At 40.1% G+C, this 27267-nt stretch overlaps 10 protein-coding genes across 18 annotated transcripts; 7 read left to right on the top strand and 3 right to left on the bottom strand.

The window, feature by feature from the left end:
* The first annotated feature begins 3189 nt into the window (after positions 1-3189).
* Positions 3190-4367, top strand: LOC116805444 (polycystin-2-like). The gene is made up of 4 exons (XM_032737395.1): positions 3190-3314; positions 3376-3748; positions 3810-4022; positions 4088-4367. The coding sequence occupies exons 1-4, from the start codon at positions 3200-3202 to the stop codon at positions 4356-4358; spliced, it is 972 nt and encodes a 323-aa protein (XP_032593286.1). The 5' UTR covers positions 3190-3199; the 3' UTR covers positions 4359-4367.
* Positions 4368-4473: 106 nt separating this feature from the next.
* LOC6563057 (polycystic kidney disease 2-like 2 protein) lies at positions 4474-6039 on the top strand. The gene is made up of 4 exons (XM_032737396.2): positions 4474-4601; positions 5276-5518; positions 5608-5870; positions 5932-6039. Exons 1-4 carry the CDS (start codon positions 4479-4481, stop codon positions 6035-6037), a joined length of 735 nt encoding a protein of 244 aa, XP_032593287.1. The 5' UTR covers positions 4474-4478; the 3' UTR covers positions 6038-6039.
* Positions 6040-7439: 1400 nt separating this feature from the next.
* On the top strand, positions 7440-9109 carry LOC6563058 (V-type proton ATPase 21 kDa proteolipid subunit). Its single transcript, XM_001990678.2, has 3 exons — positions 7440-7565; positions 7629-8320; positions 8395-9109. Exon 2 carries the CDS (start codon positions 7666-7668, stop codon positions 8302-8304), a length of 639 nt encoding a protein of 212 aa, XP_001990714.1. The 5' UTR covers positions 7440-7565; positions 7629-7665; the 3' UTR covers positions 8305-8320; positions 8395-9109.
* Positions 9110-9399: 290 nt separating this feature from the next.
* LOC6563941 (40S ribosomal protein S5) lies at positions 9400-10582 on the top strand. 2 transcript variants are annotated; one of them, XM_032737224.2, is made up of 3 exons: positions 9400-9465; positions 9520-10098; positions 10191-10582. In XM_032737224.2, exons 2-3 carry the CDS (start codon positions 9538-9540, stop codon positions 10356-10358), a joined length of 729 nt encoding a protein of 242 aa, XP_032593115.1. In that variant the 5' UTR covers positions 9400-9465; positions 9520-9537; the 3' UTR covers positions 10359-10582. The 2 variants fall into 2 exon arrangements, with proteins under 2 accessions (XP_032593115.1, XP_001990715.1); XM_001990679.3 differs by having other exon boundaries at positions 9408-10098.
* Positions 10583-10632: 50 nt separating this feature from the next.
* On the top strand, positions 10633-11409 carry LOC6563942 (V-type proton ATPase 21 kDa proteolipid subunit). Its single transcript, XM_001990680.2, has one exon. It carries the CDS (start codon positions 10742-10744, stop codon positions 11363-11365), a length of 624 nt encoding a protein of 207 aa, XP_001990716.1. The 5' UTR covers positions 10633-10741; the 3' UTR covers positions 11366-11409.
* LOC6563943 (RRP15-like protein) lies at positions 11369-12406 on the bottom strand. Its single transcript, XM_001990681.2, has one exon. It carries the CDS (start codon positions 12281-12283, stop codon positions 11414-11416), a length of 870 nt encoding a protein of 289 aa, XP_001990717.1. The 5' UTR covers positions 12284-12406; the 3' UTR covers positions 11369-11413.
* A 630-nt stretch (positions 12407-13036) lies between these two features.
* LOC6563944 lies at positions 13037-14764 on the bottom strand. The gene is made up of 6 exons (XM_001990682.2): positions 14481-14764; positions 14186-14422; positions 13981-14121; positions 13763-13918; positions 13248-13703; positions 13037-13185 (listed from the first exon to the last, which is right to left on the bottom strand). Exons 1-6 carry the CDS (start codon positions 14694-14696, stop codon positions 13057-13059), a joined length of 1335 nt encoding a protein of 444 aa, XP_001990718.1. The 5' UTR covers positions 14697-14764; the 3' UTR covers positions 13037-13056.
* Positions 14765-15060: 296 nt separating this feature from the next.
* On the top strand, positions 15061-16138 carry LOC6563945 (RNA transcription, translation and transport factor protein). Of its 2 annotated transcripts, none has more exons than XM_001990683.3 (3): positions 15061-15215; positions 15273-15602; positions 15679-16138. In XM_001990683.3, exons 1-3 carry the CDS (start codon positions 15155-15157, stop codon positions 16032-16034), a joined length of 747 nt encoding a protein of 248 aa, XP_001990719.1. In that variant the 5' UTR covers positions 15061-15154; the 3' UTR covers positions 16035-16138. The 2 variants fall into 2 exon arrangements, with proteins under 2 accessions (XP_001990719.1, XP_032593628.1); XM_032737737.2 differs by having other exon boundaries at positions 15117-15215; positions 15273-15590.
* On the bottom strand, positions 16048-16570 carry LOC6563946. Of its 2 annotated transcripts, none has more exons than XM_001990684.2 (2): positions 16305-16570; positions 16048-16235 (listed from the first exon to the last, which is right to left on the bottom strand). In XM_001990684.2, exons 1-2 carry the CDS (start codon positions 16477-16479, stop codon positions 16120-16122), a joined length of 291 nt encoding a protein of 96 aa, XP_001990720.1. In that variant the 5' UTR covers positions 16480-16570; the 3' UTR covers positions 16048-16119. The 2 variants fall into 2 exon arrangements, with proteins under 2 accessions (XP_001990720.1, XP_032593629.1); XM_032737738.2 differs by having other exon boundaries at positions 16048-16256; positions 16305-16557.
* Positions 16571-17041: 471 nt separating this feature from the next.
* Positions 17042-27014, top strand: LOC6563947 (putative uncharacterized protein DDB_G0271606). 6 transcript variants are annotated; one of them, XM_001990685.2, is made up of 6 exons: positions 17057-17162; positions 22424-24556; positions 24745-24861; positions 25834-26358; positions 26425-26550; positions 26622-27014. In XM_001990685.2, exons 2-6 carry the CDS (start codon positions 22502-22504, stop codon positions 26628-26630), a joined length of 2832 nt encoding a protein of 943 aa, XP_001990721.1. In that variant the 5' UTR covers positions 17057-17162; positions 22424-22501; the 3' UTR covers positions 26631-27014. The 6 variants fall into 6 exon arrangements, with proteins under 6 accessions (XP_032593625.1, XP_001990721.1, XP_032593627.1 ...); XM_032737733.1 differs by lacking the exon at positions 17057-17162 and adding an exon at positions 17460-17509; XM_032737732.1 differs by lacking the exon at positions 17057-17162 and adding an exon at positions 20846-20921.
* Positions 27015-27267: the final 253 nt, after the last annotated feature.

Here is a 27267-nt window from a genome sequence, read left to right as displayed (position 1 = left end):
TTTTGCGTGCAGGGTATATAGAATACAAATATCAAATGAAACATTGTGCACAAGAAACAGCAAAAGGATTGTTAGGCACATTTCCATTTGAAAACATCCAGTCACCCACCGCTCACCCACCGCTCACCCACCTCTCTCTACTCCCAATCATGCTCCGCATTACAAACTCTATTGTTCTTTATGTTGTTGTTGTTGTTGTTATTCAGCTGGCGTTGCCTTTGTTAAATTGAAACAATTTGTCACTCTCTTGGAAAAGTTGCCAACGGGCTTTGTTTTTGTTAAAGAACGGCTGTGCGGGGCTGTCCATCCATTTGATAATGAAATAAATGAAGAGTAAAGTAAGTATGGGCGTAAATATGTACAAATATTTTCTAATTTTCTGTGCAACGCATTGTAAAATGTAAAATTAGAGCAAATGTTTGCCATTGTTGCGATATTCGCGCTTATAAATGCAATTACCGTGCCGACTCTTAAATAACAAAAAGCAAATTGCCAAATTAACATTGCTCGCATTGTTCGACTCCTAATCTAAATTACAAATTCAAATTACGTCATACAAATTTTTACAAATCGTATCTGAACTCGCTCAAATCAATCAATGGCTTCTAATCGATTTTTTTCTTTAATTTGTGGCACTTTAGCTTGAATAAAGAAAAACTTTTCCATCGATGAATTGGTTTTTATAACCAAAATATACATTTCTATTTTGATAGATTTTTAATTTAAGCACTAATTTCAGGCTATTCCTTGCAGATAAAGAATATATATACTTAGAGCAACAACAAATCTATCAAAAACAGAATAAATATATTCAGGGAATATCGTGAAACCAACATAAAATAATTTAAAATCATTACAATACTTACTTTAATGAGAATGCATATCATATATGGAATACATACAGAATATATATACATATATATATATACCCATTTAAATTCCACTTAATCTGCTCACCACGTGTGAAATGTAAAAATAAAAGAATAATAAAAAATAAAAACAGAGGGAAAAATCAACGCCGGTTAAATTTTATTTAAATGTCAATTTCATTTGCATAACTTGCGCGATGAGCATTACATAACATTAATGCCAGATGGCCACTTAGCGCAAATAAAATCAATTTAAATTGTTGGCCTGCCCGTTAAGGCAATGAAAATGCCAAAACCAATTCAATTTCTACCCTGGCCACAACTTGAGCCACATGCCCCACATTGATTCAAGCAACAGCACAAAAAAATCGACAGACTGGCTGAGGGGGTGAGAGGGTGGGAGGGAAAGGGACAGATGAATTCAGTTAGCCAGGTTGTTGTTGACGTAGCTAACCCCGCTGGCCAAATGCCTTATGATAAGCCCAGGGATCCGAGGTGCAAGTGGCCATTTGATCTGGTGGCCCCTTTCGATTTGCAGCCAGCTGCCAAATCGGCCCAAATGTCTAACATAACAGGAAATAAATTCTCAACAGCCTTTTGTGCCCGGCCACCTGTCACAGCCACGCCCACTCAGTACTAGTTTATTTTGCTCAACTTCTGCTTGACCAGAATCAGGCAAAATGTTTGCTTAAATGCGGTCACCTGGCTTCGTCCTGTTGCAGTTGAAGGTATCCTTGCAAAGGGTCCCTTAACTATTTAAATCGAAATCAAATTGAAATCTTAAGAAATTCACAGTAAAAGAATACTTCGATTTAGTATAATATAATATTAATATAATACAACCATTTAATACTGGAAAAAGAATTTAATTCAAATCCAAATTAAACTTTTAAGAAACGAAAAGTAACAGAAATTAAATTTATGGATTTAGTAGATATTAGAAATATTTTTAGAAAAAATAATTAAAATTGAAATATGAAAAGAATATTCTAAAACAAATATTTAATAGTAGGAAGAAATTAGTACAAAAACTTTAAATTAATAGTGAACAATTTAAGAAATGATTTCACATTATTGAAAGCTGTTTGACAAAATCACACAAAAATTCAATTCTAAAAGGGTATATAAAATTCGTATATGCCTTCAATTGATTGCTCATTCTTTTTATGTAGTTGATTTTGTTGTGCTTTAAGTGCGTTGCAAGAGTTGCAGCTGAATTTTGTTGTTGTTATTGTTGTTGGGCATTGTGGTGTTCATGTCTGAGGCAGCTCGGCTTCAAATGCAACATTTCACCGGCGAGTAGGCGGAAGTGCTTTTATGTGCCAGGCTGCATCCTGTCTATAGAAATCCCTAGTTGTTTCTGCTGCCCCAAGTGGCTGCTGCTCTTGCCGGGGCTGACCGGGGTATTTAACAACAATGGGTGCGCCTCTGCATATGCAACACATTTTGCTGGCTCAGTGAGCGTTGCATGCCTCCAGGCAGCGCCCTTCAACTTGACATATTCACTGTAATAAATAGCCCAGGTAGCTTTAGATAAGAAGTAACCACAAAGAATTCCACTTCGCTTTTAAGATGAACTCCTTCGTTCAGACAGAGCGGAGTCCCAATATTCTTTAACTATTGCTTCTTCTTCTTCTTTTCTTAATGCAACAAGAACAACAGTATGTTGCAACTTGAATGCCACTATGTGGTTACACTCAGAAAAACAAAATCGCACTGGAACTCAGTGTTTTTTTTTTTTAGAAAGAATTTAAATATACAAAAATTGTCTTAAAATTAAATGTTTTTTTTTTACATTTTCCAGAAATATACTTCGTATTTCTAAATAGAAAATATTTCTAAAGAAAAAGATATGCAAATTGATTTTTTAAATTCAGAAAATAATAATGAAATTTAATTTATTGAATCGCCTTAAAATCGTAGGATTTTTTCAATTTAAGTTTAATGCATTTATAACTAACTAAACTGTTTGTATATGTGAAATATTAAAATACAAATGCTTAATAATAATATAAATAACAAAAGAGTTAATGTTAAAGTTCTAAGCACATAATAAAACAGGAAAATTAAAGCTTCTTTTTTTTAATTTGAAATATATTCTCAAAATAACAAGCTGAGTTTTCTTTGGAGCCAAAAGTATGACAGTCTTCTAAAATTAAGGCTGATTTTTATTTTATACAATATTAACTTATTTATCGAATGAGCCAAACATTCGATAAAAGTGTGCTTTGAGTTTATGGTATCAAAGATTGATTGACAAGTTGTCGAGCAAAAGAAAATAATAATAATAATTTGTGTGCTTTATCGATGTTGAAAGAACAGCTTCAATAATGCCGCATCAATTGTCTACGAAGGTGTCCTACAACCATATCAGCGAGGCGAAAGTTCGAAGGATAATAACTCAATTCTTAATTCTTGTTTTGCTCTTCATCTGCACCCACATTGGTAAGTGATCCTGAGTTGATTGTCAGCAAGGCTCGTTACTCAATTCAATGTTGTTCCCAAGTCTCCGAATCGATGCATTCGCAATACGTTTATTTTAGTAATATGCAAGCGGAGCAGACGTTCGTTAAGGATGTGCCATATAAGAGAGAAATCCACTATGATGCATTCCTCTTTGACGATATACGAAACACCGAAATGATGTTTGTTTATTTCACATACAATTTCCTACAAATTATACACGAGGATGATCTAAATGATGCCACAAGCCCATATGTATTGAATTTGGGCCTAATGGTTGGCGCACCGAGACTTCGGCAAATACGCATCAATCCGAGGGATGAGTGCCATCATGAGATATCCTCGGAAGATGTAAAGAAATGGCCATGTTATGGCGAATACACCTCCTACAACGAATATAAAGGCTACCATCAGGGGTATGCATTCGTATTGATTTGAATCGAATTTGAATCCTTAAATTCGCCTTATTTGTATCAGCAACGATTACAAGGACGATGCCAATTCTATTTGGACTGATTTTTATATTTACGGCGGCGGCGGTTTTTCAAAAACATTCTTTTTTAACTATGATAGAAATTTGGATTTGCTTCAGCTACTTCATGACACTTACTGGGTTGATCGTGCCACTCGGCTTGTTGTACTTGAATTCAGCACATTCTACGATGCCAACCAGATGTTTCAGATTGTCAAGTCTGTATCGATTCACTATCCCTCTCTCTCGATAATACTATAATTCTTGCTCAACTCGAGTCTAGATTGATATTCGAAATAATGCCAACGGGCCTCGTTGTGCCCACAGCGGACATTCGATGCATACCCTTGAAATGCTTTCTATCCATGGACGTTTTTCGCATCCTTATCGGCATTGTCTTCTATTTGATTGTCATTTACTACACGTACACTGAGATCTACGAAATCTGTGCGATCGGCCCAAAAGCGTACATCAGAGATGCCTATAATTATACCGATCGTGTTTTTTTGCTCGTGCGTATGTCAAATATCGATAATTCAATAATTTGGCATTAGGCATTCGTTTAGTCATCGTACGTGGTTTTGAGCTATAATATTTGGCACACCCTCGAGGTGAATGCAATCTATGATGCTTACAACGCCGATCGGGAGGTATATATCAACTTGGATCGCCTGATGCTTGGCTGGCGATTCTACTCCATTTCCATGGGCATTCTCACATTTTCGGTGTGGCTCAAGTTCATCCGGTTCATGTCCTTTCACAGATCGCTGCGGCGACTCTCGAGCACGATTCAACTGGTAAGTTGTGGTCGCTTTCATATAAATATATGCTTTATTCTTTTCTTAAACTTTGAAATTCAACCTCAAATGAAGATCTAAGATTAAGATAAAAAAACATTATTCTTTTCTTTTCGTGTTTAATTAATTAAATTTAAAAACAAAATTGCTTCTTCTTTTCGTTTCTGAATTTTCTTTATTTTTAAGCACTATGAAAAAATCTAAAAAAAAAAGCAAAACTTATATAAAACTATTAGAAATATCCCTCTAATAATAGTATTGAAAAAATAAGTCTAGTCGATGATAACTGACTGTGGTATACTCTGATGCCATAGATTGGTTGATTTTTTTTGTAGATATATAAGGCAGTTAAGGTGTCAGCAAGTTAACTGAGGTCTGGACAAACCTCCGGTTATATTTAGCTATATTTCGACTCAATCAGGATTTCTCCGAATGTTATGAACAAGGGGATCCCACAGACTGACTTCAAATTTGGAATATAGGTTCTCGTATAACTGCTCGAACAAAGGCACATACTCAAACATAAACCTAATGGGATCTCCCAATTATAATTTAGTTCCGAAACGGTTTTTTTCGGAATCAATTTCAATCGGTTCCGGTTTAATCGGCTTCCAGTTTACAACTGATTTTAATGATTCACGTTTCTTTTCTTTCTCAATTGCTGTCATGTGAAGTCGTTAAGAAACGTTCTCGGCTTCTGTTTTATATTCATTTGCATTGTTTATGCCTTTGCCCTGTGGGGCACAATACTATTTGGGGATCAGCTGGATCTCTTTAAATCGGAGTTCTCAACGGTGATGACGATATTGCGCATTTTAATGGCTGATGTTGACTATGGACCGATGTACCAGATTCAACCTGTACTGGGACCCATTTACTTTGTCAGCCTTGTTGTTGTCATCTTTGGCATCTCACTGGTAAGTGCAAATAATAATAACAATTTAATTGTCAGTTAACATTGTAAATATTGAATGACATTTATTTGATGATGAAATTTATTTGACAGAATTTATTTGTGGCAATTTATCTGAGCACCTATTTAGATGTGAAGGCCAATACGGTTGTTCACGATACTTTAATATTGAAAATGCTTAAGCAGGGCATTAAGGATTACTTTAGAATTTGGCGCAGTCGCCCCCTCCGATCTGATGAGATTAAGACATCTGCGACGAGACGGATAGAGAGGGATACTCCAGTGGCCGAGGAGGTTGCAAAGGAGTCGACACTCGGGCGACAACCAATAATAACACTTCGCGAGGACCTGGCTGCGTATGTGGTTGTCCCTGCAACTTTTCGGAATTTTTTATTTTTTAATTGTTTTCATCAATAGCTTTACCGAACGTTCCATTCAAATGGAAAACATGTTAGAGAGCTTGGTTGTTACCATCGAGAATATTGCGAAATTACAAAACCAAAGGGAGAAAAAGGCTAAATGAGATTAAACAAAATTTAATAAAATAATAAATAAATGAAAATAAATAATTGTCATAATAAATAACGATTATTATTGTTGTAACTGTCATCGACATGAGAGTTACAAATTTGATTGCATTTAGCTTGATTTAAATTTGTGAAAGTTCGACTTTAATTGTAATCACGTTCTTAACGCCTCCCCCGCCCCGCCCCGCCCCCTTAGTCGAGTGAAATGTATTCCTAGCTGCTGGCATATTAAACCAGGAGCGTGTCTCTACCCAAGAGATAAAGAGCACGCAAAAGTAAGTGAAGAGGAAAAGACAGAGGTTAATGGATTTTTCTTGTGATATTTGACTTGAGACACACGGCGATGACCCAAGCTCACAGCACATTTTTTGGCTGTTCCTTACTCTGCCCCTGTACACGGAAAATAACAAAGAAAAATAAGTCATGTAATGTGAAAATATTCGAGCAAGAATATATATTCGATTGAGTGCGTTCATTCTTGTTCTGCGCTCTTAATTTCATTCTAAAAATAGTATTCAGGAAATAACATTTGACACTGGATTTCAAAAAAAGGTTACTTTATATTTAAAGTGCATGGGTTTTTTCTCTCCGTGTATAGGTGTTTTTGGCTTTTATTTTATTTCACTCTTTTATATGCAGGATTTTTCAAGTGAAAAACTTTACATTTATTATCAAGATGTATGCATATCTCTGTCTCCCTCTCTCTCTCTCTCTCTCTCTCTCTCTCTACCTCTCTATCGCTCTATCTCTGTCGGCCATTTCGTGGGACAACAAACAACACATTTCGTTTAATTGAATGTTGCGGCTGTCGCTTGTCGTTGACAACAGGACAACAACAACAACAACAACAGCAACAACAGCAACAATAACAACCACATTTGTCGTGGCCAAAACAACAAGACGGTTCGGGCCGGGCCATAACGGGACTTTTGTGTTTGCCGGGCACGCGCCTTAAGAGAACCAAAAATTATAATGTAGTGTAAATATTTAATGGTGATGCGACTTTAGATTATGTTGCTGTTAAACGTGCTGCTCCTGCTGTGACTGAGACTTAAACTGAGACTGCGACTGACTTGGCCAATTTAATGAACTGTAAATGTCGGCCGCAGCATAATAACTTATTTGTGTGTACAAATAGGCAAAACGAAATGACAACAAATATTTTGATGTAATTTATATATTTATATTTTATGTGTGTCATCAATTTAATAATATCCTCAACGCTATTCACTTTTATTGCAATTGCAATTTGAAATGTGCGCGCGCCGCATTAAATCGCCATCTGCTGGCGACTTTTGGCAACTTGCATAGTTGTGTAGCAAGCAGCTTGAGGTCGATTCGTTAGCCGACTAAACGTACTCGTCATTTGACATTTGGCTGCGCTATCGAACATATATCGAATAACGTGATTTACTCGATACGCTATGATAGAGAAAATGTACGTCATGTGATTGTGGATTCTTTTTTTCGCACGAAGCAGTCACCTGTCGGCCAAGAAAAATACAATTACGCCTGCAAAATTTGGTAAATAGCACTTGAAACAATTGCAAATTAAACCAATTATAGAGTGCCCTTTTCAACGAATAGAGAGACCAGCCAGACAAAGAAAACCAAACCGTGCAAGATGGCGCCCCAAATACGCACAGTCGTAACGCAAACATTTCTATGGCTCTTCCTCGCCGCTGCTACCATCCTAATCCTCTACTTTGTTATGACTGGCAAAGGAGAACGCGTGAGCGTTGGCTGGTTCCTCGCCTCCTCGAGCCCGTACATGTGGGCATGCCTGGGCATCGGATTGTCTGTGTCGCTATCGGTTGTGGGCGCTGCCCTTGGCATTCATACGACGGGCACCAGTATTGTGGGTGGCGGCGTTAAGGCGCCCCGCATCAAGACCAAGAATCTGATTTCGGTCATTTTCTGTGAGGCTGTCGCCATCTATGGCCTGATCACGGCCATTGTGCTCTCCGGCCAGCTGGAGCAGTTCCAAATGGAATCGGCGCTCGAATCCAGCGGCATCATGAACCAGAACTGGTTTTCGGGCTATCTGATTTTTGGTGCTGGTCTTGCCGTCGGCCTCGTGAACTTGTTCTGCGGCATTGCCGTCGGCATCGTTGGTTCCGGCGCAGCACTCTCAGATGCCGCGAACGCTGCGCTCTTCGTCAAAATTCTGATTGTGGAGATTTTCGGTTCGGCCATCGGTCTCTTTGGTCTGATCGTGGGCATTTACATGACTTCGAAGGCAAAGATGGGTGACAAGGAATAAGCGGACGCTGCAATGAGTGAGTGTTAATCTCTAATTAAGATATATACATATATATTTATATATATAAAAATTAAATAAAATTCTTTGCAGCATTTGTGTCACGCGCCACCCCATCCAAAAACAACAACAACAATCAGTCATCAAGTCATTCCGACAACTAAAGCACAACAACATCTGTGTTCCTCCATTGGAGTTTTTCTTTTTTTTGGAAATTAAGATTCGTTATGCGCAGTTACAGATAGTGAGATAGGAGGAGAAACCTTCACGACGACATGGGACTTTAGTTACTTATTAAGTTAAAAAGAAAAGTTAATTATCGAATTTTTACGCTGCGCACATTGCGCCAATTCTCAGCATCAATCCAACAATTGTGCGTTTAATGTGCGCCGTGTAAAAATTGCATTCGATTTCTTCTATTCTAGTTAAATCAGTTTAATTCGTATTTGTGTACGAGAGACAAGTGTGTGTGTTTATCATAATATAATGCTATAATTTATGATAGGTATGTAGTTGTTTATATTATTTGTTCATTTTTTGGCACTTGTATTCTAAAGAGAAAAATGTATTATATTAACTACAAATACAAATAATAACTATATAAAAAACTGTATATTTTATGCTACGGCTAATTCAGAAGTAATAGAAACTACACAAACCATATTATTATTATTACTATTATTATAGAGAATATTCCATATTAAATAAATGTGTTTTGTTAACAAATCCCCAAATCGTCACCAACTCTAATCAGTTGCACGCGCCCAACTTCTATAATATATATATATATAAATTCCCCCAATGTATGCTCCCACACATATAAATATATTTATGTTTTATCGGTTACTAAAGACATTATAAATAATCATAACAGCACTTTGAAAATTATAAAGCGATCAAACTTTAAATTAAACACATACATATATATCTGTAACTAAATGCCAATTGTTTAACACAAACGGACAGAGGGGCAGTAATTGCAATTTTAAAAATGTATGCATATTTTTTATTTTATTTAAAATCAACAATTGCAGAGTTGCCACAATTTGCAATGTGGCAAAACTAATTATCCAAAACAGTCACACTGAAAGCTCAACGAGTCTCTTTTATCATTTGCTCTCCGACGAAGCAGTTGCATTTTCTGCATTCCGCTGCAAAACAATAGTAACTTTAAAAAATACGACAACTTCCACAGATTTTAATAGATAATTTAAGCAGCAGCAAATATTGGGAAATATGACTGACTTCGCTGAGACACAAAATGAAGCAGATCCGTCGCAGCAGCCGCCGTTGCCGGCTGAGCAAGAAAATCAGCATCAAGTCGAAGATGCCGTTTGGGAGGAGGATGCGGCTGCTTTAAACGAGGCGACAGCAGCGGCCGGCAACGAGTTTCCCGAGATTAAGATCTTTGGTCGCTGGAGCTGCGATGATATAACTATCAGTGACATCTCACTCCAAGACTACATTGCCGTCAAGGAGAAGTTCGCACGCTTTTTGCCGCATTCGGCCGGACGCTATGCCGCGAAACGTTTCCGCAAGGCGCAATGCCCCATCGTGGAGCGTTTGACCTGCGGCCTAATGATGAAGGGACGCAGCAATGGCAAGAAACTGCTCGCCTGTCGCATCGTCAAGCACGCCTTCGAAATCATCCATTTGCTCACCTCCGAGAATCCGTTGCAGGTGACGGTGAATGCCATTGTGAATGCGGGACCACGTGAGGATTCCACACGCATCGGGCGAGCTGGCACAGTGCGTCGCCAGGCTGTTGATGTTTCCCCGTTGCGTCGCGTCAACCAGGCAAGTATTCAAATACAATACAAACTGCATTTTCGCACACTCAATTTACTCAATTGGTCGATAATACCTATCGAATCTTGTTTCCTGTGCAGGCGATTTGGCTAATTTGCACTGGGGCGCGCGAGGCTGCATTTCGCAATATAAAAACAATCGCCGAGTGTCTGGCGGATGAGATGATTAATGCAGCCAAGGGTTCATCCAATTCGTATGCCATCAAGAAGAAGGATGAACTGGAGCGTGTGGCCAAGTCCAATCGTTAGACACAATTCCAATAATATATAGAAACACAAAAGTTTAACAGAAACAATAATGTAGCGTAAGTTTTTTGCAAACTAGTTTTGCAAGCCAAATATGAATTTTTGACGTCACTCGCTGACGTTCAACGGAAACTGAACGAATATTACATGAAGTATTTCAAATCAAATTGTTCATATTTGATAATTATGAACCAAAATGATATCTAAAATATATTTGTACAGAAAAATTTGTTTGATTTTTGAAATTTGTGACGTCGCAGTCGCTGGCGTTAAATTCAACGAGCTTATAATTTTTAAAAAATTGTTGCTAGCTTTAATGTTATATCGAGCAACATTATTTTCGTTTTTTAGTCGAAGGGAACTCGTAGAATACCTAAAAAAAAAAAATGGGAGTATTTTTTATTTTTATTGGATTCCTTGGCGTATTTATTTTTGCCATCACCGCGTTGATTTTGGGCGATTTGATGAATGGGCAGGGAGAACGGGCCGGTCTCAGCTGGTTCCTGCACTCGAGCAGTCCGCAGATGTGGGCCGGTCTCGGCGTTGGCCTCTGCGTATCGCTCTCGGTTGTCGGATCAGCGATGGGCATCTATGCGACGGGGACCAGTGTGGTCGGAGGCGGAGTCCGATCGCCACGCATCCGAACCAAGAATCTGATCTCGGTTTTGTTTTGTGAGGCGGTGGCCATCTATGGCCTAATCAGCTCGATTGTGTTCTCGGGCAGTCTGCAAAAGTATGAATTGCGTACGGTGATCCACAGCCGTGAAAAGATGAACCAGAACATGTTTACGGGATTCGCCACCTTTGGTGCGGGCCTATCCGTTGGCCTGGTCAATCTGAGCTGCGGCATTTGCGTGGGTCTGGTTGGATCGGGGGTGGCGCTATCGGATGCAGCGAACTCGGCACTCTTTGTCAAGATACTGATTGTGGAGATCTTTGGATCGGCCATTGGACTGTTTGGATTGATCGTTGGCATTTTGATGACATCCCGTGCGGAAATGATCGACTAACTCTTGAGAGGACTATGAATTTTATTAAAAACTACAATAACTTAAATGCTAATCATCGTCGCTGTCTTCGCTACTGCCTTGCTGCTGCTCCTCTTGCTGCTGTGCCTGCTCCTCATCCTCATCCTCTTCGTCCCAGTGCTTGATCTTCTTGTTGGTCATGAAATCTTCGCGCAGCACATTCCATTCGGACTTTTTCTTTTTATTGGCAGCATGAGCTGGCTGCTCATCGTCGCTGGGCCCATCCTCGTCGTCCTCGTCAGAGTCGGAGTCCGTTTCGGACTCCTCCTTCTTGACGCGATTGTCTATCGCTGAGGATTTGGCACGTTTGCCGCTCATCAGCACATCCAAAAATTTTCGCTTATCAATGTTGTTGAGCACCGCATCCTGGCGACTGTCTAGCGGTCCAGCGTCATTCAGCTGCTTCTGCAGATCCTTTTGTTGGATGCGCACCGCATTGAAGAACTGCACCGTGCCGCGTGTGGCAACCTTGCGTAGATTACGCTCGCGCTCCATGTCCCGGTAACTGGGCTTCACACGCAACTGCAGCGGCACATTCTTGCGCTGTTGTCGCGTCAATTGTGCATCGAGCGCAGAGCCTGCCTCGGGCTTAACATCCTTCTCCTCCTCCTGTTCTTGCTCCTCTTTGGGCTTTTTTACGTCACTGCCAGTAATCTCAAAGTCATAGTCCTTCTGTTTGGATTTGCTGCTGGTGCTGTTGAGTTTTTTAGCCCGCGAGAGCATTGTCTTATTTTGTGTCGTTGGCTTCGTTGTTTGGAGCACCTTCAGCATGGAGTTGGCCCAGCCGGAGTTGCCTCCTTCGTTGTCGCTCGCATCATTGCTTTGGTGGTCATCGGAACTATCCGTCTGCTTGTCCGTTGGCGGCATCTTCTTGGCCCGCTTAGCGCTTAGCAGTGCCATTATTGCAATACAATGTTTCAATGAAATGCACTATAAACAAAAGCGAGTCTTTTTAAACACGTGCGAGTCGCAATAAATATAAATTTGAATCAGCTGTTTTTAACTGCAGTGCTATTAGGAGCACCTATGTTCGCCGAACTAGTTCATTTTACGACCCTTTTGGCCTTTCGCTAACTGGTCACACTGCGCAACATAAAATGATCATCTTAGTTTTAATTGCTTATTTTAGTCGCTGCAATCTGTGAATTGTGGAATGAATAATAAAATTTTGAAAACACTTTGATGATTTGATGTTTTTTTTCGGAATTTGTTTAAATTAATATCAAATGAACATTTACTGTATAAGCTTTATGCAAATGGAACATTTTTCTGCACTTAGCTTTATATTAGTTGAATTTTGAATATTAATCGATTCTAAAATAAAGTCAAAATCAGCTAACCAAATACAAATTTTTAAATATTAAACCTTTATCATCCCAGTACCAGCAGACTTTACATAAATATGCTAATTATAATATTAAATAAATAAGTTAATCGTAAGGTTAATTTCAGATATGTGTGAAAAATTAAACCTCAAAAATTATACTCTTAAAAGGTTTTTTTCAAGATTAATTAATTATTTATTTTAGTGCACTTTTCTTTGAATAATAATAAAATAATTCCTAAATTAAATGTATTTTGTAATTTTATATGCCTAGCTCTGTTAAAAATAAATTGAAAAAATATCTACTCAATAAATAAATATTTATAACGTGGAAATATAGTTCTGCTCTTTATTTGGCAATTTGATCATATAAACTCTTTAGCGCTGTGTCATATTCCTCCAGATCACTTGTGGTTTGATGTCCAGGCGTGAAATCTTTCAGTTGATAAATAAATATTTGAATAAACTGCTGCGTAAGCTAAAGAAAACAAGTAAACTTAACAATATATATACAAGTAAATTAATGCAAGCAGAACTAACCATGAGGATTGGGTGAGCCTTCTTGTGCACGACAAGACACTCCATGAGGACAGCCACAAACTTGGCATAAAATTCAGGTAGATGCACATGCAAAACCTGAAGCGGAATCGGAAGAATGCACACTAAAAAGCAACGTTGCATTGCGACCAACAATTGGGCACAGGAGTCGGCATTTTGCAACAGTTTCTCGGATTCCAACTGAAGCATTTGCAGAATGTGTTTGGCCCATCGATAATTGGTGCAGACATTGAGCGAGGAGCAGACGTCTAAGCAGGCAGTGATTTGATTCGGTTGTGTGAAATCGGCGGACAATGCTAATCGGATTTCCTCCTTATTTAGGGTGAAGTAATAGCCCAGATTCGTTATGAAATTCAGCAGACAAATTGACATTTTAACATCGGACGAGAGGGAGACATTTAGTGTAAGACGTTCGAGCATCTCATCGCACTGATTCCACTGTACAAGCATCGATTAGCAAGGAAATCACAATATGTACAGATATATGTAATAGCTACCATAAAACCATCCAGCTCCGTGAAATGATCTAAGCAGTGACAAAGGCAATTCCAATTCTCGAAAGTTGTGTCCACCGGGTGCAAGCTGTGCGCATCCCTAAACACATTGTCATAGATAACGCCTTGTATATTCAGCTGCTGGATATCAGCCGGATGCTGTGAATCAAGTTATAAGCAACGGATTCAACGGATACTAACATACATCTAATATATCTCACGCTATTTTGTAACATGTGTGAAAAGATTCGAGCGCCAAGCTGCTTGTACTCCGATTGAAAGCATTCACGCACATTTAGACCCACAGCTACACTGAATGTGATCATTTTTGTGGACATTTTGACATCGTTTGCATAACGCTTCTGTAAATAGTATAATAACGATTTTTATACAGTTCAATGAATATAATTATATTATTATAATCACCTGTAAATAACTGGCAAAACCATGAACTGCGCCAAGCTGACGCTTCCAACAATCCTTGTGCAACTTTTGCTCATAATAACAAAATATATGCGATTCCTCAGCATTGTGGCAGATGGACAACAAATTCCCGAGGTATTCATCGGCATTTCGCAACAGAAGAGCAGCTTCGCCAATCAGGCTGTAAATCGTTGGCGATGCGATCAATTCGCACAATAGCAAAATAAGCTGTGCCCGCAACTGCAAGAACAAAATATAGTACAACAATATCAAAATAACTGATAGCACTCAAGCAAACCTGGTGGTTTGGGACATCATTCGAAATGATATCCTTGTTCCTCTGTAGAAGATCATACAACTTGGGCAGCTCTTGTTGGAGTAAGGAATGATAGGTTTCAAAGTGCGACGGCAGCAACTGCACACTATCCAGATCTTTCTTTAAGGCAGGCAGCATGCATAGCTGCACCTGATCACTTATAAATGCCAACTCTGGATCGTTAGCATCGAAATTCATTGCACCATTAAACAAACTTAGTAGCTCAAAAACAAATTCAATTCGCTCTTCAAACAAATGTGTTATCGATAACAGCTCAGCTGCTTGACAGAAAGACCATATGTTTTATATAAAAAATTAAATGGCCACTTGTTTAATAATTTGTAACCGGTCTTATTGCTCCCAGAACATATATTCGGTTAATCTGTCAAAAGCTATATAATAAATATAATGCTAACGCTTAAGCTCGGCCTTGGGTCATCCAATGCCTGACAATGTGTCATTCATCAATAAGTATTGAGTCCACTGTTGAAATTATTTTTGAAACCGATACAGCTGCTTGTCAGAGTGACCATATATCTTACGAAAAAAAAAATTAAATGGTCACTCGGTTAAGAAATTGCAAGCTTTCCGATTGCTGTCAGAATATTTTGTGTTAATCTGTGAACTTATCTATTAAAAGAGATATAATAAATATAATGCTAAAGCTTAAGCTCGAAGCCTTGGGTCATCCAACGCCCAACAATATAGCATTCAGCAGTACGTATTGAAATAATTGTTGAAAGTAATTATCAACTAAATCCGCTGCACACACAGACCGCAAGGAATTTGCAAGCACAGTTCTTTGGCTGGAGGATCAAACGATACGTTTATATCCCATTGAGGGCCGGGACACAATGCGTAATTTGGAGGACATGCCGGCGTGGGAAGAGGGCTACAAGCAATACTGCACTGACCTGAGCATGCCACCATTCGAAACACAGCTGGAGCAGCTGACCTGGTTGGTGGGCAACGCAATGCGTCTCGAATTTCTCGATAATCCCTCCCAATATGAATCGATCAATGGGGTGACTGAAGGCCAGCCAAAGAACAACGGCGCTCAGTCGCAGGAGAAAGTGCAAACCATATTTGATGGTAAGATAAATGGTGAGTTGCTTAAGGGATTTTTAAGTAAAGTTCGCATTTACTTATTGCAACTAATTGTTTTTTTTTTTGTAAACAGTCCATGACAAAGATTTCATTGCGGGCGTGCGCACGCTGGCCACAAAGCTGCAAGTGCCCCATCATCCCAATCACTTGCTGCAACTGCAGGCTATAACGCGCATTGTCCACGAGCGAATTGGGCCGGCATCAATGAATCGCAAGGCGATCACCGGCACACCTTTCCCCTTTGACAAGGGCAATGATGTGGTCGCGGCCAACGATCCGGCATTGGATTATCCGATGCGCATCTTGCGACTGCTGCAAATCCAAAGTCTGCGCCAGCTGCAGACGCATATCAATGAAACCATTGTCGCCGTGCAATCGCTGACGGCCAACCCGAAGACTGACACCAAGCTGGGCAAGGTGGGACGCTAATGGACGAGAGACGCATCGTTGCACAACTATAATTGTAATTGTAATGAACAAACTAAATTCACGAATATACTATAATTAAATGACATCAGCGCTTAAAGAACGGATGTTCTCCTGTAATTTTTTTCGGCTGCTTTTCGGACTCGGCGGTTGCCTTCAGGAAATTTGCATCTGCCAAGCGGGCGGCGCCCAGGAAACCAGCCACTATTTTGGAGGAGAAAGTGTCTAATTGTTGTTGTTGAATACTTGTTATTTTTCAATTTTATTGTGTACCTGTAGCAATGCTCTTCATTGCGTAGTGTTCGACGGGCGAGCGACGGCGTTTGGCTTGCGAGAGCAGATAGGCTCCAATGCCGATCATGCCAAAGCCGCTTATTAGGCGACATGCGATGCAGTCGGCGGACTCGGACACATTGTCCCGATACCACGCAGATATTTTACTAATCATTTTGTTCCCTCAATCGGCTATATTTTCGAGTTTTCCAGACTTTCTTTGAGTTTGATTTTCTTTCTGTGCTTGTTTTTATTTTAACAGTTCTATCATAGTCTTGAATCAAACGTCTATCTGAACTAAATGAACGAATTTAGTTCATACACGTCCAGGTTCATTTAGTTCGTTCATTGTTGGTGAAAATTGATTAAAGCGGCTCGTATCAGCGCATTAATTAATTATTTAAATTTTAGTAATCTATAGTTTATGAATAATGATCCTAGCTAATCAAAATAATTCAAACAAACACTGAGACACCATTTGTCTGCAACAACATTAACATAGGCAGCAATTATCTGTGCACCTTAACATATGCTTTCTGGATAAATTCGTGTTTCGGTAATGCAATGGCAACTTAGGGGCCATCAATTACCGTTAAATAATAAAAACTTGCTCCTGGAATTTGCGGGCACCCTGTGTCGGAAAAAATATTATCCACTTTGAAATCCGTGGTCCTTTATTATTTAGAGTCGCACTCACGATCTATCGCCAAACTTCCACATTCTATCGACCATGCAATGCCGACCGCCACACTTTGCAGTGAAACAAACGTAAAGCAATAATACAAACACGAGTGGAGGAAAATCTTTAATTTAAATGTTTCAAGTTGATCGTTAACATTAACTCCGGCTCAAAAAATTGTAAGTTTCAATGCTCATTGGACTTGGCTAAGTTTTAAAAGGTAGCATTAAGTAAAAGTATAGGAAAATGCAGGTGAAAATTGATGCCGAAAATGAAAAAAAAAAGTTGCCGACGCGACAACGCTACGCACACTTGCAAGCAAGCACACACACACACGTATACAACACTAGCTTGCAAATGGCGGATGGAACCAACAGCAAAAACTGCATGCATGTACTCTGTGTATGTGCGTGTGTGTGTAGTTTAAGGCAGAAATACTGCGCTGTGATTTCAATGTGAAAAAGTTGTAAAATTTGTTGACGTTGCAAGAAGTTGGAAGTGTGGAAAAAGGAAAAAAACAGCAACGGTAATTGCATAAAGTAAAAGCAGGTCCACGGAACGTGTGCGTATGTTTGTGTATTGTGCAGGGCATTTGTTGTTGTGTAGCGACAACAGCAGCGACGCCCTTTTGTCTTGAGCTTTACGTACGTCGCCCTTTTGCACGGATCTCGGCTGACAGTGTCCGCCCCCGCCCACGCCTTCGCAACAAACCATGTCTTCGTTTTCTATGCGTTTGTGTCTGTGTGTGTGTATAAGTGAGAGTTTGTGTGTGTATTGGTGGTCGTCGTATATGCTCCACATCTATCAGACGAAAGAAGACGAAAGACGAAGACAAACAGCCGCACACTCAAAATCGGGTTTAGGTCACTTGGCAGGCAGGCATATTCATGCATACACACACACATACGCGCGCAAGTGTATTTGCATGTGTGTGTGCGCTTCACATACATTTCAAATGATTCGTTTTCTCAAAGTCTCGCCAATTAAGACGCTTAATAAGCCACGTTGAATATGCTTCTTCTTATTTTTTTTATATTCTTTCACTCAATGCGCTAATGTCATTAGAGTGCAAACTGATAGTCAAAAGCCGAATGGGGCAGCAGCTGACAAAATGAATTTAATATTCTTTTCTTTTCATTTTTTTTTTCTTTAAATTTTTTGATTTGCCAAGAATTTGTGGCGCTGTCTGAGTGACACCCTTTGCCCCCTGATGGCTGCCTGACTTGTTTTCCGTCTGCCATTTAGCGCTGCCTTTGTTGCGATTTTATCAAACAAAAAAAACATAATTGATGTGCTGGCCCCTATTTGTTGCACTTGTGTATGTGTATGTATATATATATATATATATGTATGTGTGTGTGTGTGTCCGCATTTGTATTGGACTTGTCTTTTGACATTTACACATTGCTGCTGCTGGCGGCAGCCGTACAGCAGATTCACGCCCCCCATTATCCCTCTGCTTCCTCCTTTCAATTACACTCAGAGACAAGCACTCTCTCCCGCTCTCGCTCTCTGTCAGTTTGAGCGCTTATCACATATAAGCAAAAGAATGCATTTTGTTTGTATGTTCATGTATAAGCACTCACATATATGTGTATATATGTATATATATATATATGGAAGAGTATATGTATATGTATAGGATGATGTATAATGAATGTGCCTAGTTTGTCATTCACATTTTTCTCAATAAATACGATTGATAATAATAATCAATAATCATTAATTAGACATCATCATCGACCATTGACTACTGACTCATTGTAAAATGCGATGAGTCGTTCCCTTGAACCTTGAACTAGTTCCTAAGTTGACTTTTACTATTAGCTAGGAGCAAAATATAAAAATAAAAACAAAGTAGCATCAAACAACTGCGAACTTGAGGCTCCCACGCAACATTCACGCTCTTTTTTCTTTTTTTTGGTGAGCGCACTCGGAAACATTGCATGTTGCATAAACATAATTAAATAAATAACACAGAGAACTTTCTAAAATTAACACTTGGCCGTTGAGGAGGCCTCTGACTAACAAAAATAGAAAAAGCAAAATTGCATTTATGAATAACAGCACAAACAAAGACAACAAAAAAGAAAAAGAAAACATTGAATGAATGATGAGCGTGTGTCAATAAATGTAAATAACAAAGTTGGGAGTGTGCGAGAGAGGGAGAGAGAGTGAGAGAGAGGCACTTGCACACCGTTACACCGCTGAAGCAATTGGCCGTGTGAGTGAAAAAAAAAGAAAAATTCCATATAGGCAGCGGCGCAGCTGCTTTTCCTTCCATCTAATTGAGCAACAGCAAAATTGGGCCAAATTTGCAGTCGGCGCAGCTTGTAACCAGGCCAGCAGTAAATTTAGCAAACGACTCAGCCATGAACAAACACACACATACATACCAATGCAATTATTTATGTGTGTATAAGTTTGTACTTGTTGCAGTTTTATTTTATGCTTTTGCCGATAATCATTTTTATAGACGTCGGAGCCGAGTCACACAGACACACACACACACACACTCATACGAACATACACACATATGTGCATGATTACATGTTGTACCTGTGTGTGAATGTGAGTGAACAGTTGAGCACATTCCGCAGCGGCGCTCTTCCGGTTGATGACCTTTACCGGCTTTTATTTGTAGTTTCTTCTTCACGGCCGCTGGACGACGCTCAAAGAAATGCTGCCTTTGTTGGCATCTTTGAAGTGAAAAAAAAATTAATTACCGATAGCCAACAAAATCTCTTTGACTGGCATCTATATTTAGCACAGCCCTGTTAAATGTTTAATAAATAAGCATTAAACATTAAAACAGCTCTGCCGACGTCATAGTTGTGGTCAGAGTTAGTAGTGTTGCCACCCTTGGGAAAGGGGAAAATAAAGTTTAAAGTAACTTTCAATTGAATTGAAAGTATCTACTTTGCCAATCTAATCATTCACACTGATATCAGCTTTCTGATTGATTAAAATCCAAAACTCTCCAAGCTTTAAAGAAGGGTACCATTTATATATAATTGATTGGAAGAAAAGCGCAGTTGACAACTCTATCAAAATAAGTTTGGCAAATTAGTAACATTTCTGTAGCACAGTCATCCAAATTATCTTGAATTTATTGTGCGCAAATAACACAATATTGATACAGTCTGATATTTGAACGCTTCACAAAATCCGGAGAGAAAGAGAGAGAGAGAGAGAGAGACGAAAAGAGATATATATAGAGAAAGAAAGTAAAAAGAAATTGTTTTTCAAAGATGAATAAACAGTAGAGTCAAAAAAATATGTACATATTTACATTTCACATAGGCAAGTAAATAAAATAAATACATATGTGTATTTGATAAATAACAATAAAGTATAAGATATATACACACTTATAGATGTGCTATTAAAATGTATAAGTAACGTCGTAAAATGTATTAAAAGTCTGATACTCAGAGTAAGACAAGCAGAAAACATGACGCTGATTCCAGCAGCCAGTTGGTGTTTGTGCTTTTGCTTGTTGGTTTGCTTGCTTGCTTGCTGGCTAAGCGAGAGCAACAACCTTGAATTGAATTCGCAATTTGTGAATTCTTCAGCAGCTCAGCTAAGAAGCGGGCAGCAGCAAGCAGAGCTTATGGAGTGAACACACTTGAAATTTCAAGTTCTAACTGTATGTATACATGCGCCAGCCGTTAGTGTGAGCGAGATAGCGCAAAAGAGAGAAAGAGAGTGAGAGGGAAAGCAAGCAGAGAGCGCACTAGCAGAGCTGAGCTTTAGCGTCGGTGCTTCGTCATTATCATCGTCGTCGCTGCTCACCGCCACCTTGTGTCATTCGCGGTTCATTCGTGTTGTGTCCATTTAGCACTCTGCACAAGAGGCGCTTCGAGTGCTCGGTGAAAAAAAAACGAAAAACGAAAAAAAAAGAAGCGATCCCACATTTCTGCTACTGCTTTAGTTTAGTGAGTGCTATTCCAATATTTTGCATACGTGTGCGTCAGCAAGTGATGCGCGTATATATATTATGTGAGTGTGTATGTATGTATGTGAATTTCCTGTTACATTTGCAAGTCTTTCTTTGGGGGTTTTTTTTGGTTTTAGATGTTTGTGTGGGCAGCTTTTGCTGATGGCATCCGCTTAGAGTTCAACCAAAAAAGAAAAAACAAGTTGCTATTTGCTTACTCATTTTCGTGAAATTAAGCTTTTGGGCCAGGCGAGAAAAAGTCTGTCATCGATCCTAGCCTCAAATATTCCACAGCTGTATGTGTGCATGTGTGTGTGTGTGTGGGTGGGTGTGTTTAAGTTGCTTACATACGGTTTAAAGTGCGACTTTTGCTTACAGCTTTTGTCTGATAAACACAGAACATGAGCATAATAAACAACATGATATAAATAAGTCAACTATTATTTACAGCACGACCAACAATATTAACGATAACAATTGCATACGAATGTATTTTTTGTTGTACCATTCACCGGCCGGCTAACTGATAAGCACGTACACACATAGATTTATATGCGTATACAGTGTGTCAAGAAAGTGTTTGGACGCTGAAAAAAATTGATTTCTTTTGAAAAAAAAAAAAAAAATTTATTATTGACTTTAATTTCTTCTTATTTTTCTACAATTAAGTGGACTTGCTGTAGATGCAGCTGTCATATATATATATACATAAATACATATATATATAACACATACATGCATAGATGAAATGTTCAAGTGAATGACGCTAATAATTGCTTCGATTTTGTTATGTTGCCGTTGATCTCTCTGATCTATCACTATGTTTAGTATACAATTTGTGGAGCAACGTCAACGTTTTCGACGTTCCCCAATTGCCAAGTCCCACATCATCGGTAATACCGATCCTCTACCACTCCAAGTGCTGATAATGTGCGGCAAATAAAAAAAAAAAAGAAATAACAACAACAAAACGAGCACTAAATAATTTATAATCACTTTTCGAGGAAGAAGAACTTTTGACACCACACACAATACTAGCAAAAACTCATTTTGTTTGATGTTTCTTTTCTTTTTTTTTTTTTTTGTTTCTATTCCTTGGAAGAATATTCGAATTGTAGGAAAGATAAAGCGCAATTTAATCTGTGCACCAAGAACAACGTTCGTTATATTGACAGCTCACTGTGAAACAGCTACAATCAAATTATAATTTTGTTCCGCTACTTAAGCGGCAAACAAAAACAAATCAACATATTTATGTACTTGGCGATTTTCTGGCTGCCACCATAAATAATAAATAAATCACAGAATATTAAAATGCTCAAGTTGAGATTATTATTTTATGCGACAAATTGAAATTTGAAATGAAAAATGTTAGCGATTAGCGAAGGACGTAATCAAATATCGTATTTTGAGCAGTCTGATTTGAATACTTGGCATTTAGTTGGCTGCTATTAATTAAGTTCTGCTAACATTTCTTTCTTTTGCATTTTACTGTTACAGTAATCTCCAAGAGTGAATCAGGCAGCAAACGGCAAATAACTAATATCATCGACGGCTGGCGACACAAACTATGCAAATATGGATTTTCACATTCTGATTGTCATTGGTTGTGTGTTTGGGGCATCGCTGCTCTCGTTTCTGTTCATCAACAAGATCTTCAGGCGCAAGACCTTCGAGGAGGTTGTCGCCGAGAAGAGGGCCATGAGCGCCAATTTGTATGCGCAGAATAAGAGTGCTGGCTCCAATCCGGCATCGCAGCGCAAGCCCAAAAAGAAGGAGCTGAAGCGCGAGAAGAAGCAGCGTCAGCGCGAACAGCAGAAGGACAATGCCAGCCAGGAGGATCAGGATGATTTCTCCGATGGCGGCCATTCCGAGGAGCAGGGCTCTGTCCAACTGGAGGAGGAATCATCGCAGCCCGGCTTGTCCAAGCAGCATGTCGAATTCGAACCAGATCCAGAGGTCATGAACGACCATCATCATCATCAGCAGCAGCAGCAGCGACGACCCAGCAATGCCGAGAAGGAGAATCATCCCAGCAACAACAATAACAACAACAATAATAACAATATCAGTGGCAAGAAAAACAAAAAGGATAAACGCAATGGAGCCGGCGGAGCCAAGTCAGCACCTGTGGTGGGCATACTGGTGAACAAGAACGATGTGATCGCTGTGCGGCAGACTCCTGTCGATGAGACGCCCGTGCTGAACAACTTTGAGGTGCGTGTGCCCAAGGATGTGGTCGAGCTGAAGAAGCAGGAGCATAACAACAACAGCAAGCAGCAGCAGCAGCAGCAGGCACAAAAGCGAAATGGTGGCCCAGCCAAAAAGGAGAAGCCAACGCTGATCAGCGCCGCCCTGGAGCAGGCCGTCGAGGTGCCGCATGTGCCCAAGCAGGCAGCAGCCCCCAAGCAACAGCAGCATCAGACAAGTGGCGGCTCTCCCAAGCAAGTGCAGCACAAGCAGGCCAAGCAGCAGCAACAACAGCAACCCGGAAATAAAAGGCAGAAGGACACAATGTTGACCGCCAAGGATCTGGTGCAGGCGCTGGATAAGCTCGCCGAGCATCAGACCATTGGTGTCTCGGCGCTGATGAATGTGTTTGCACGTGCCGAACTGAATCGTTCCGAGATCCAAATACTCATTGATTATCTGCTGAACAAGCAGCAGGATATGCCCGCCAATCATGGCGAGTGGTCCGATGACATTTGCCAGAAGCTGAAGCGTCAGCTGGAGGAAAAGGAGAAACTGCTCGCCGAGGAGCAAGAGGCATCGAGCGGCATTCAGGCCAAGTTGCGTGAATTGCGCCAGGAGATCAATACGGAACGCGCCCAGATCCACAGTCGCAGCCAGGCGTACAATGAGAAGCTGCTCGGCAAAGATCAGGAGCTGACCGCACTCAACCAGGAGCTGGCCAGTGCGAACGAAAAACTGGCACTGGAACGCCAACAGTTCCAGGCCAAATTGATGTGCGAGAAGCAGTTGCGTGTGGACATGCTGCCACAGCTGCAACGCCTGCAACAGGATCTCGCCCACAAGGAGAAGATCATCGCGGACATGACCAGCTTTGTGAACGCCGAGGCGCATGCCGAAACCGAACTCATCCAGCAGCAGGCCCAGCAGATTATGACGCTGGAGCAGCAGCGTGACGAGCTCGAGGCGCGTCTCAATAACAGCGTATTCGAGCTGGAGCAGCGCAAGCAGCTCGAAACGGAAAACTCCGAACTGAAAGTGGAGCTGCGCAATCTGAACAATGCACTCGAATCGGCCGGTGCCGATCTGACGCACTCACAGTCGGAATTGGCACGCGTCCGCAACACCGAGCTGCAGGAGTTGCGCCAACAGACCGTCTCGCTGGAGGCGAGCAATGTCAGCCTCAACAAGCAGCTCAGCAAGGCGAACAGTCATGCTGTGCAGGTCTCCGCCCTGCAATCGGAGCAGGCCCAGGCCCAGTCCGAGACACTGATCGCCCTGCAGGCCAAGCTGCGCACCCTCAACGATGCCCAGGCTACGCAACGGCAACAGACAAGCGCCCTCCACACCCAGCTGGAGGAGGCGCAACAGCGCGCCGAGCAGCTGCAGCACAAGGAGCAACAGTTGCAGCTCGAGTTGCACGAGCAGCGCGAAAAGAATAACGTAACTAAACATTAGCTGTTATTAGTAATTAGTAATAATCCCTCCACTCCCCCTGCTAGCTGTAGTTGTCATAGTTGTCCGCTTTTATTATCCTATCTGCTATCCTTTTCTGTTGCGCTCTCGTTAAGTGCTTGCTTCCATCTTTCGTTACTAATTGCCACGTGTATGTCTCTGTGTTGTTTCGTCAGGATGTGCGTATGAAAAACTGGAAGTTGATTGAAGCGTTGCAAAATGCCGAAGCAACCAGAACCACAACAAGAACAGCAAAGACGAAAACAAATACAGCACAAACCACCTCCTTAGGCGTAAGTGCATGGAACCCAAAACAAATTATTATCATTATTATTATGCATTATTATTAACACTCCACTCGCCCGCAACACAGATATTTGTGCAGCTGCCTCCAAATTGTGTTTGCACACTTGTTTTGTTGTCGTTGCTGACGACAGTAGTAGTATTATTTACTGTCTATTGAAGTTGTGCCAAAATATGTATCAGACGGCAGAAAGCAGCTTCCAAGTCATAAATTATAGATAGATATTAGCATAAGACGATGTTGACTTTAAATTTGGCATGAAAGTTTTGGCAAAACAAACGCAAATCAAGCAAAATTCATCAAATTCTGAAACCGTGTTTTCAGATCGAAAAAAGTTATCGTTAGTGAAAAACTACATAAAAAAAATAGTGTTGTAAAAAAGGTCGCTTTTATTATTATTTTTCTTTATTTTTTTCGAAACTGCGAAAGTTGAAATCCCCACATTTTATGCGTGTCGATTTTGTGAGCAGCTCAACTGTAATAAATTTGATGTAATTTAAAGGCGGCTATCCGCAAACCACCATAAAATCCCATGAAAGGGGAAAGCGCATTGAAATGGAAAAATTCAATTGTGAGAGGAAATTATCTTAATCATTGCGAAAAAGTATACTTATAAAGACCGTCGATGCGAGAAACTTATCTATTTCATTCAGCAGACCCAAAGAAATATATTTAGCAATTTGGTGAACGAAACTTTTTCGATTTGAAAGCAGAGCTTTTTCCTGACATATTTTTAATCAACTAATAATTTCATTTGGAATTTGCATATTGAAGAATGTCTATCTATATATTCAACAGCAGGCATTAGGGTATCTACCAGTCGAGCACTCTCCACTAACTAACTTGTTTATCTTTCACTATAACTACTCGTCTCTGTAACTGCCAATTCATAATTCGCTTGTAAATTGTATTGCAAAACCTTAATTCTAAACATCTTTTTTTTTTTTTTTGTAATTTACAGCAACAACACAATCAATTGCAGGAACAGCAGCAACAGTTGCAACAGCAACAGCAGCAACAAAAGGCAACCGCCGCTGCCAATGGTGGTGGCGAGCTGAGAGCCGCTGCTACCACCGGCTCGATAAAGGCGGAACAGCAGCGCATCAGGGAGCTGTACCAGCGGCTGTATCCGGATGCGGTTAAGGCGCATGCGGCCACAGCACTGAATGCCTCGTTCGATGAGTGGCTGGAGCAGGTGCTTCTCACACACATCAAGCAGCAGCAACAGCAGCAGCCGGCAGCAGCGATTAGCAGTAGTAATAAGTCCACACAATCAAACAACAACAGCAGCAGCAGCAGCAGCGATCACAACAGCACCAGCAGCAGCAGCAGCACCCACAACAATATTAGTAGCAATAATAGTAATTCGAATAGCAAATCCTTCTCCTCCTCCTCCGGTAGTGCTGTCGAGCAGCAGGAGCTGCACACACAGAACCTAAAGCTGCGCAAGCGCAACGATGAGCTCACGCAGCTGGTCACAAAGACGGTAAGCCAAACGATCTATTTACGACTATATAGCATATACAATATTTATATATCTATATATATGCAGAGCAACACGCTGGTGGATTTGGAGCAGCGTGCACGGGAACAGGATGAGCACTGGCGCGGCATTGTTAGCCAAAAGGAGCAGCTCATATCCAAGCTGCAGCAGCATCATGCCTCAAATGGTGAACAGGTGAGTTAGTTGAGCTAGCCATCTAAATCGGAACAGATTTCATTATATATATTTATCCTGGTCTATTGCAGGACATTTAATGTCGCCATGTGAGGGAGCCGCCCTTATTAAATAGCAAAACCACAACGATAATTGACAACAATCACAGCGTTTGTCGAACTTCCAAAAACAACAACAACAACAACAATTCTAACAATCTATTAAGTTTAATATTACAAATATTTGAAAAAAAAAACTAAAAAAAAAAAGAAAGAGGAGACAAAAAATCAATACGAGCCCAACAACAAGAGCAACATTTAACATTTTAAAGTAGCAAAAAGTAAATGATGGAAATAAGTAATGCTTTAAAGAATTACATTTATATATACATGTACATATATATAACTGATGAAAGCAAACAAAAAACTTGTGCAATGTTGAACATTTAAACGTGAAGCGAAGAAAGATTTGAGTGTGAATGAAAATGATTATTATTCGAAATGAGTGTGGCCCGTGTGGCTGCTGAAAGAAAGGACTTGTTGTAGGAGGACTGGTTAGCAAATACTGCAGCTTGCAGCTGCATCTATCCATATGCCCCACAAAATTCACACATTGCTGCTGTTGTGCACATGCATGCACACACAACACACACACACAATTATATTATTATTTATATGCATACATATATAAATATATGATATATACACTTATATACATATTATGCTATATTATTTGTGT

Source organism: Drosophila grimshawi, unplaced genomic scaffold (genome assembly GCF_018153295.1).
Source record: "Drosophila grimshawi isolate 15287-2541.00 unplaced genomic scaffold, ASM1815329v1 contig_311, whole genome shotgun sequence".
NCBI classification, from domain to species: Eukaryota; Metazoa; Arthropoda; class Insecta; order Diptera; family Drosophilidae; genus Drosophila; species Drosophila grimshawi.
The sequence above is the reverse complement of the archived record's forward strand: the minus strand, read 5'-3'. Positions and strand labels throughout refer to the sequence as shown.

Excerpts from the sequence above, each read along its gene's own strand:
- LOC116805444 (XM_032737395.1), top strand. The coding sequence starts at position 3,200 with ATGCCGCATCAATTGTCTACGAAGGTGTCCTACAACCATATCAGCGAG. Across the intron at positions 3,749-3,809 it reads TATAAAGGCTACCATCAGGG|CAACGATTACAAGGACGATG; the intron begins GTATGCATTCGT and ends TATTTGTATCAG. Across the intron at positions 4,023-4,087 it reads CAGATGTTTCAGATTGTCAA|ATTGATATTCGAAATAATGC; the intron begins GTCTGTATCGAT and ends ACTCGAGTCTAG.
- LOC6563057 (XM_032737396.2), top strand. The coding sequence starts at position 4,479 with ATGCTTGGCTGGCGATTCTACTCCATTTCCATGGGCATTCTCACATTT. Across the intron at positions 4,602-5,275 it reads TCTCGAGCACGATTCAACTG|TCGTTAAGAAACGTTCTCGG; the intron begins GTAAGTTGTGGT and ends TGTCATGTGAAG. Across the intron at positions 5,519-5,607 it reads TCATCTTTGGCATCTCACTG|AATTTATTTGTGGCAATTTA; the intron begins GTAAGTGCAAAT and ends TTTATTTGACAG.
- LOC6563058 (XM_001990678.2), top strand. The coding sequence starts at position 7,666 with ATGGCGCCCCAAATACGCACAGTCGTAACGCAAACATTTCTATGGCTC.
- LOC6563941 (XM_032737224.2), top strand. The coding sequence starts at position 9,538 with ATGACTGACTTCGCTGAGACACAAAATGAAGCAGATCCGTCGCAGCAG. Across the intron at positions 10,099-10,190 it reads CGTTGCGTCGCGTCAACCAG|GCGATTTGGCTAATTTGCAC; the intron begins GCAAGTATTCAA and ends TTTCCTGTGCAG.
- LOC6563942 (XM_001990680.2), top strand. The coding sequence starts at position 10,742 with ATGGGAGTATTTTTTATTTTTATTGGATTCCTTGGCGTATTTATTTTT.
- LOC6563943 (XM_001990681.2), bottom strand. The coding sequence starts at position 12,283 with ATGGCACTGCTAAGCGCTAAGCGGGCCAAGAAGATGCCGCCAACGGAC.
- LOC6563944 (XM_001990682.2), bottom strand. The coding sequence starts at position 14,696 with ATGAATTTCGATGCTAACGATCCAGAGTTGGCATTTATAAGTGATCAG. Across the intron at positions 14,122-14,185 it reads GTTTTGCCAGTTATTTACAG|AAGCGTTATGCAAACGATGT; the intron begins GTGATTATAATA and ends TACTATTTACAG. Across the intron at positions 13,704-13,762 it reads CGGAGCTGGATGGTTTTATG|TGGAATCAGTGCGATGAGAT; the intron begins GTAGCTATTACA and ends ATGCTTGTACAG.
- LOC6563945 (XM_001990683.3), top strand. The coding sequence starts at position 15,155 with ATGCTAAAGCTTAAGCTCGAAGCCTTGGGTCATCCAACGCCCAACAAT. Across the intron at positions 15,216-15,272 it reads CAACAATATAGCATTCAGCA|ACCGCAAGGAATTTGCAAGC; the intron begins GTACGTATTGAA and ends CTGCACACACAG. Across the intron at positions 15,603-15,678 it reads ATTTGATGGTAAGATAAATG|TCCATGACAAAGATTTCATT; the intron begins GTGAGTTGCTTA and ends TTTTGTAAACAG.
- LOC6563946 (XM_032737738.2), bottom strand. The coding sequence starts at position 16,479 with ATGATTAGTAAAATATCTGCGTGGTATCGGGACAATGTGTCCGAGTCC. Across the intron at positions 16,257-16,304 it reads AATGAAGAGCATTGCTACAG|ACACTTTCTCCTCCAAAATA; the intron begins GTACACAATAAA and ends AACAACAATTAG.
- LOC6563947 (XM_001990685.2), top strand. The coding sequence starts at position 22,502 with ATGGATTTTCACATTCTGATTGTCATTGGTTGTGTGTTTGGGGCATCG. Across the intron at positions 24,557-24,744 it reads AGCAGCGCGAAAAGAATAAC|GATGTGCGTATGAAAAACTG; the intron begins GTAACTAAACAT and ends TTGTTTCGTCAG. Across the intron at positions 26,359-26,424 it reads CGCAGCTGGTCACAAAGACG|AGCAACACGCTGGTGGATTT; the intron begins GTAAGCCAAACG and ends ATATATATGCAG.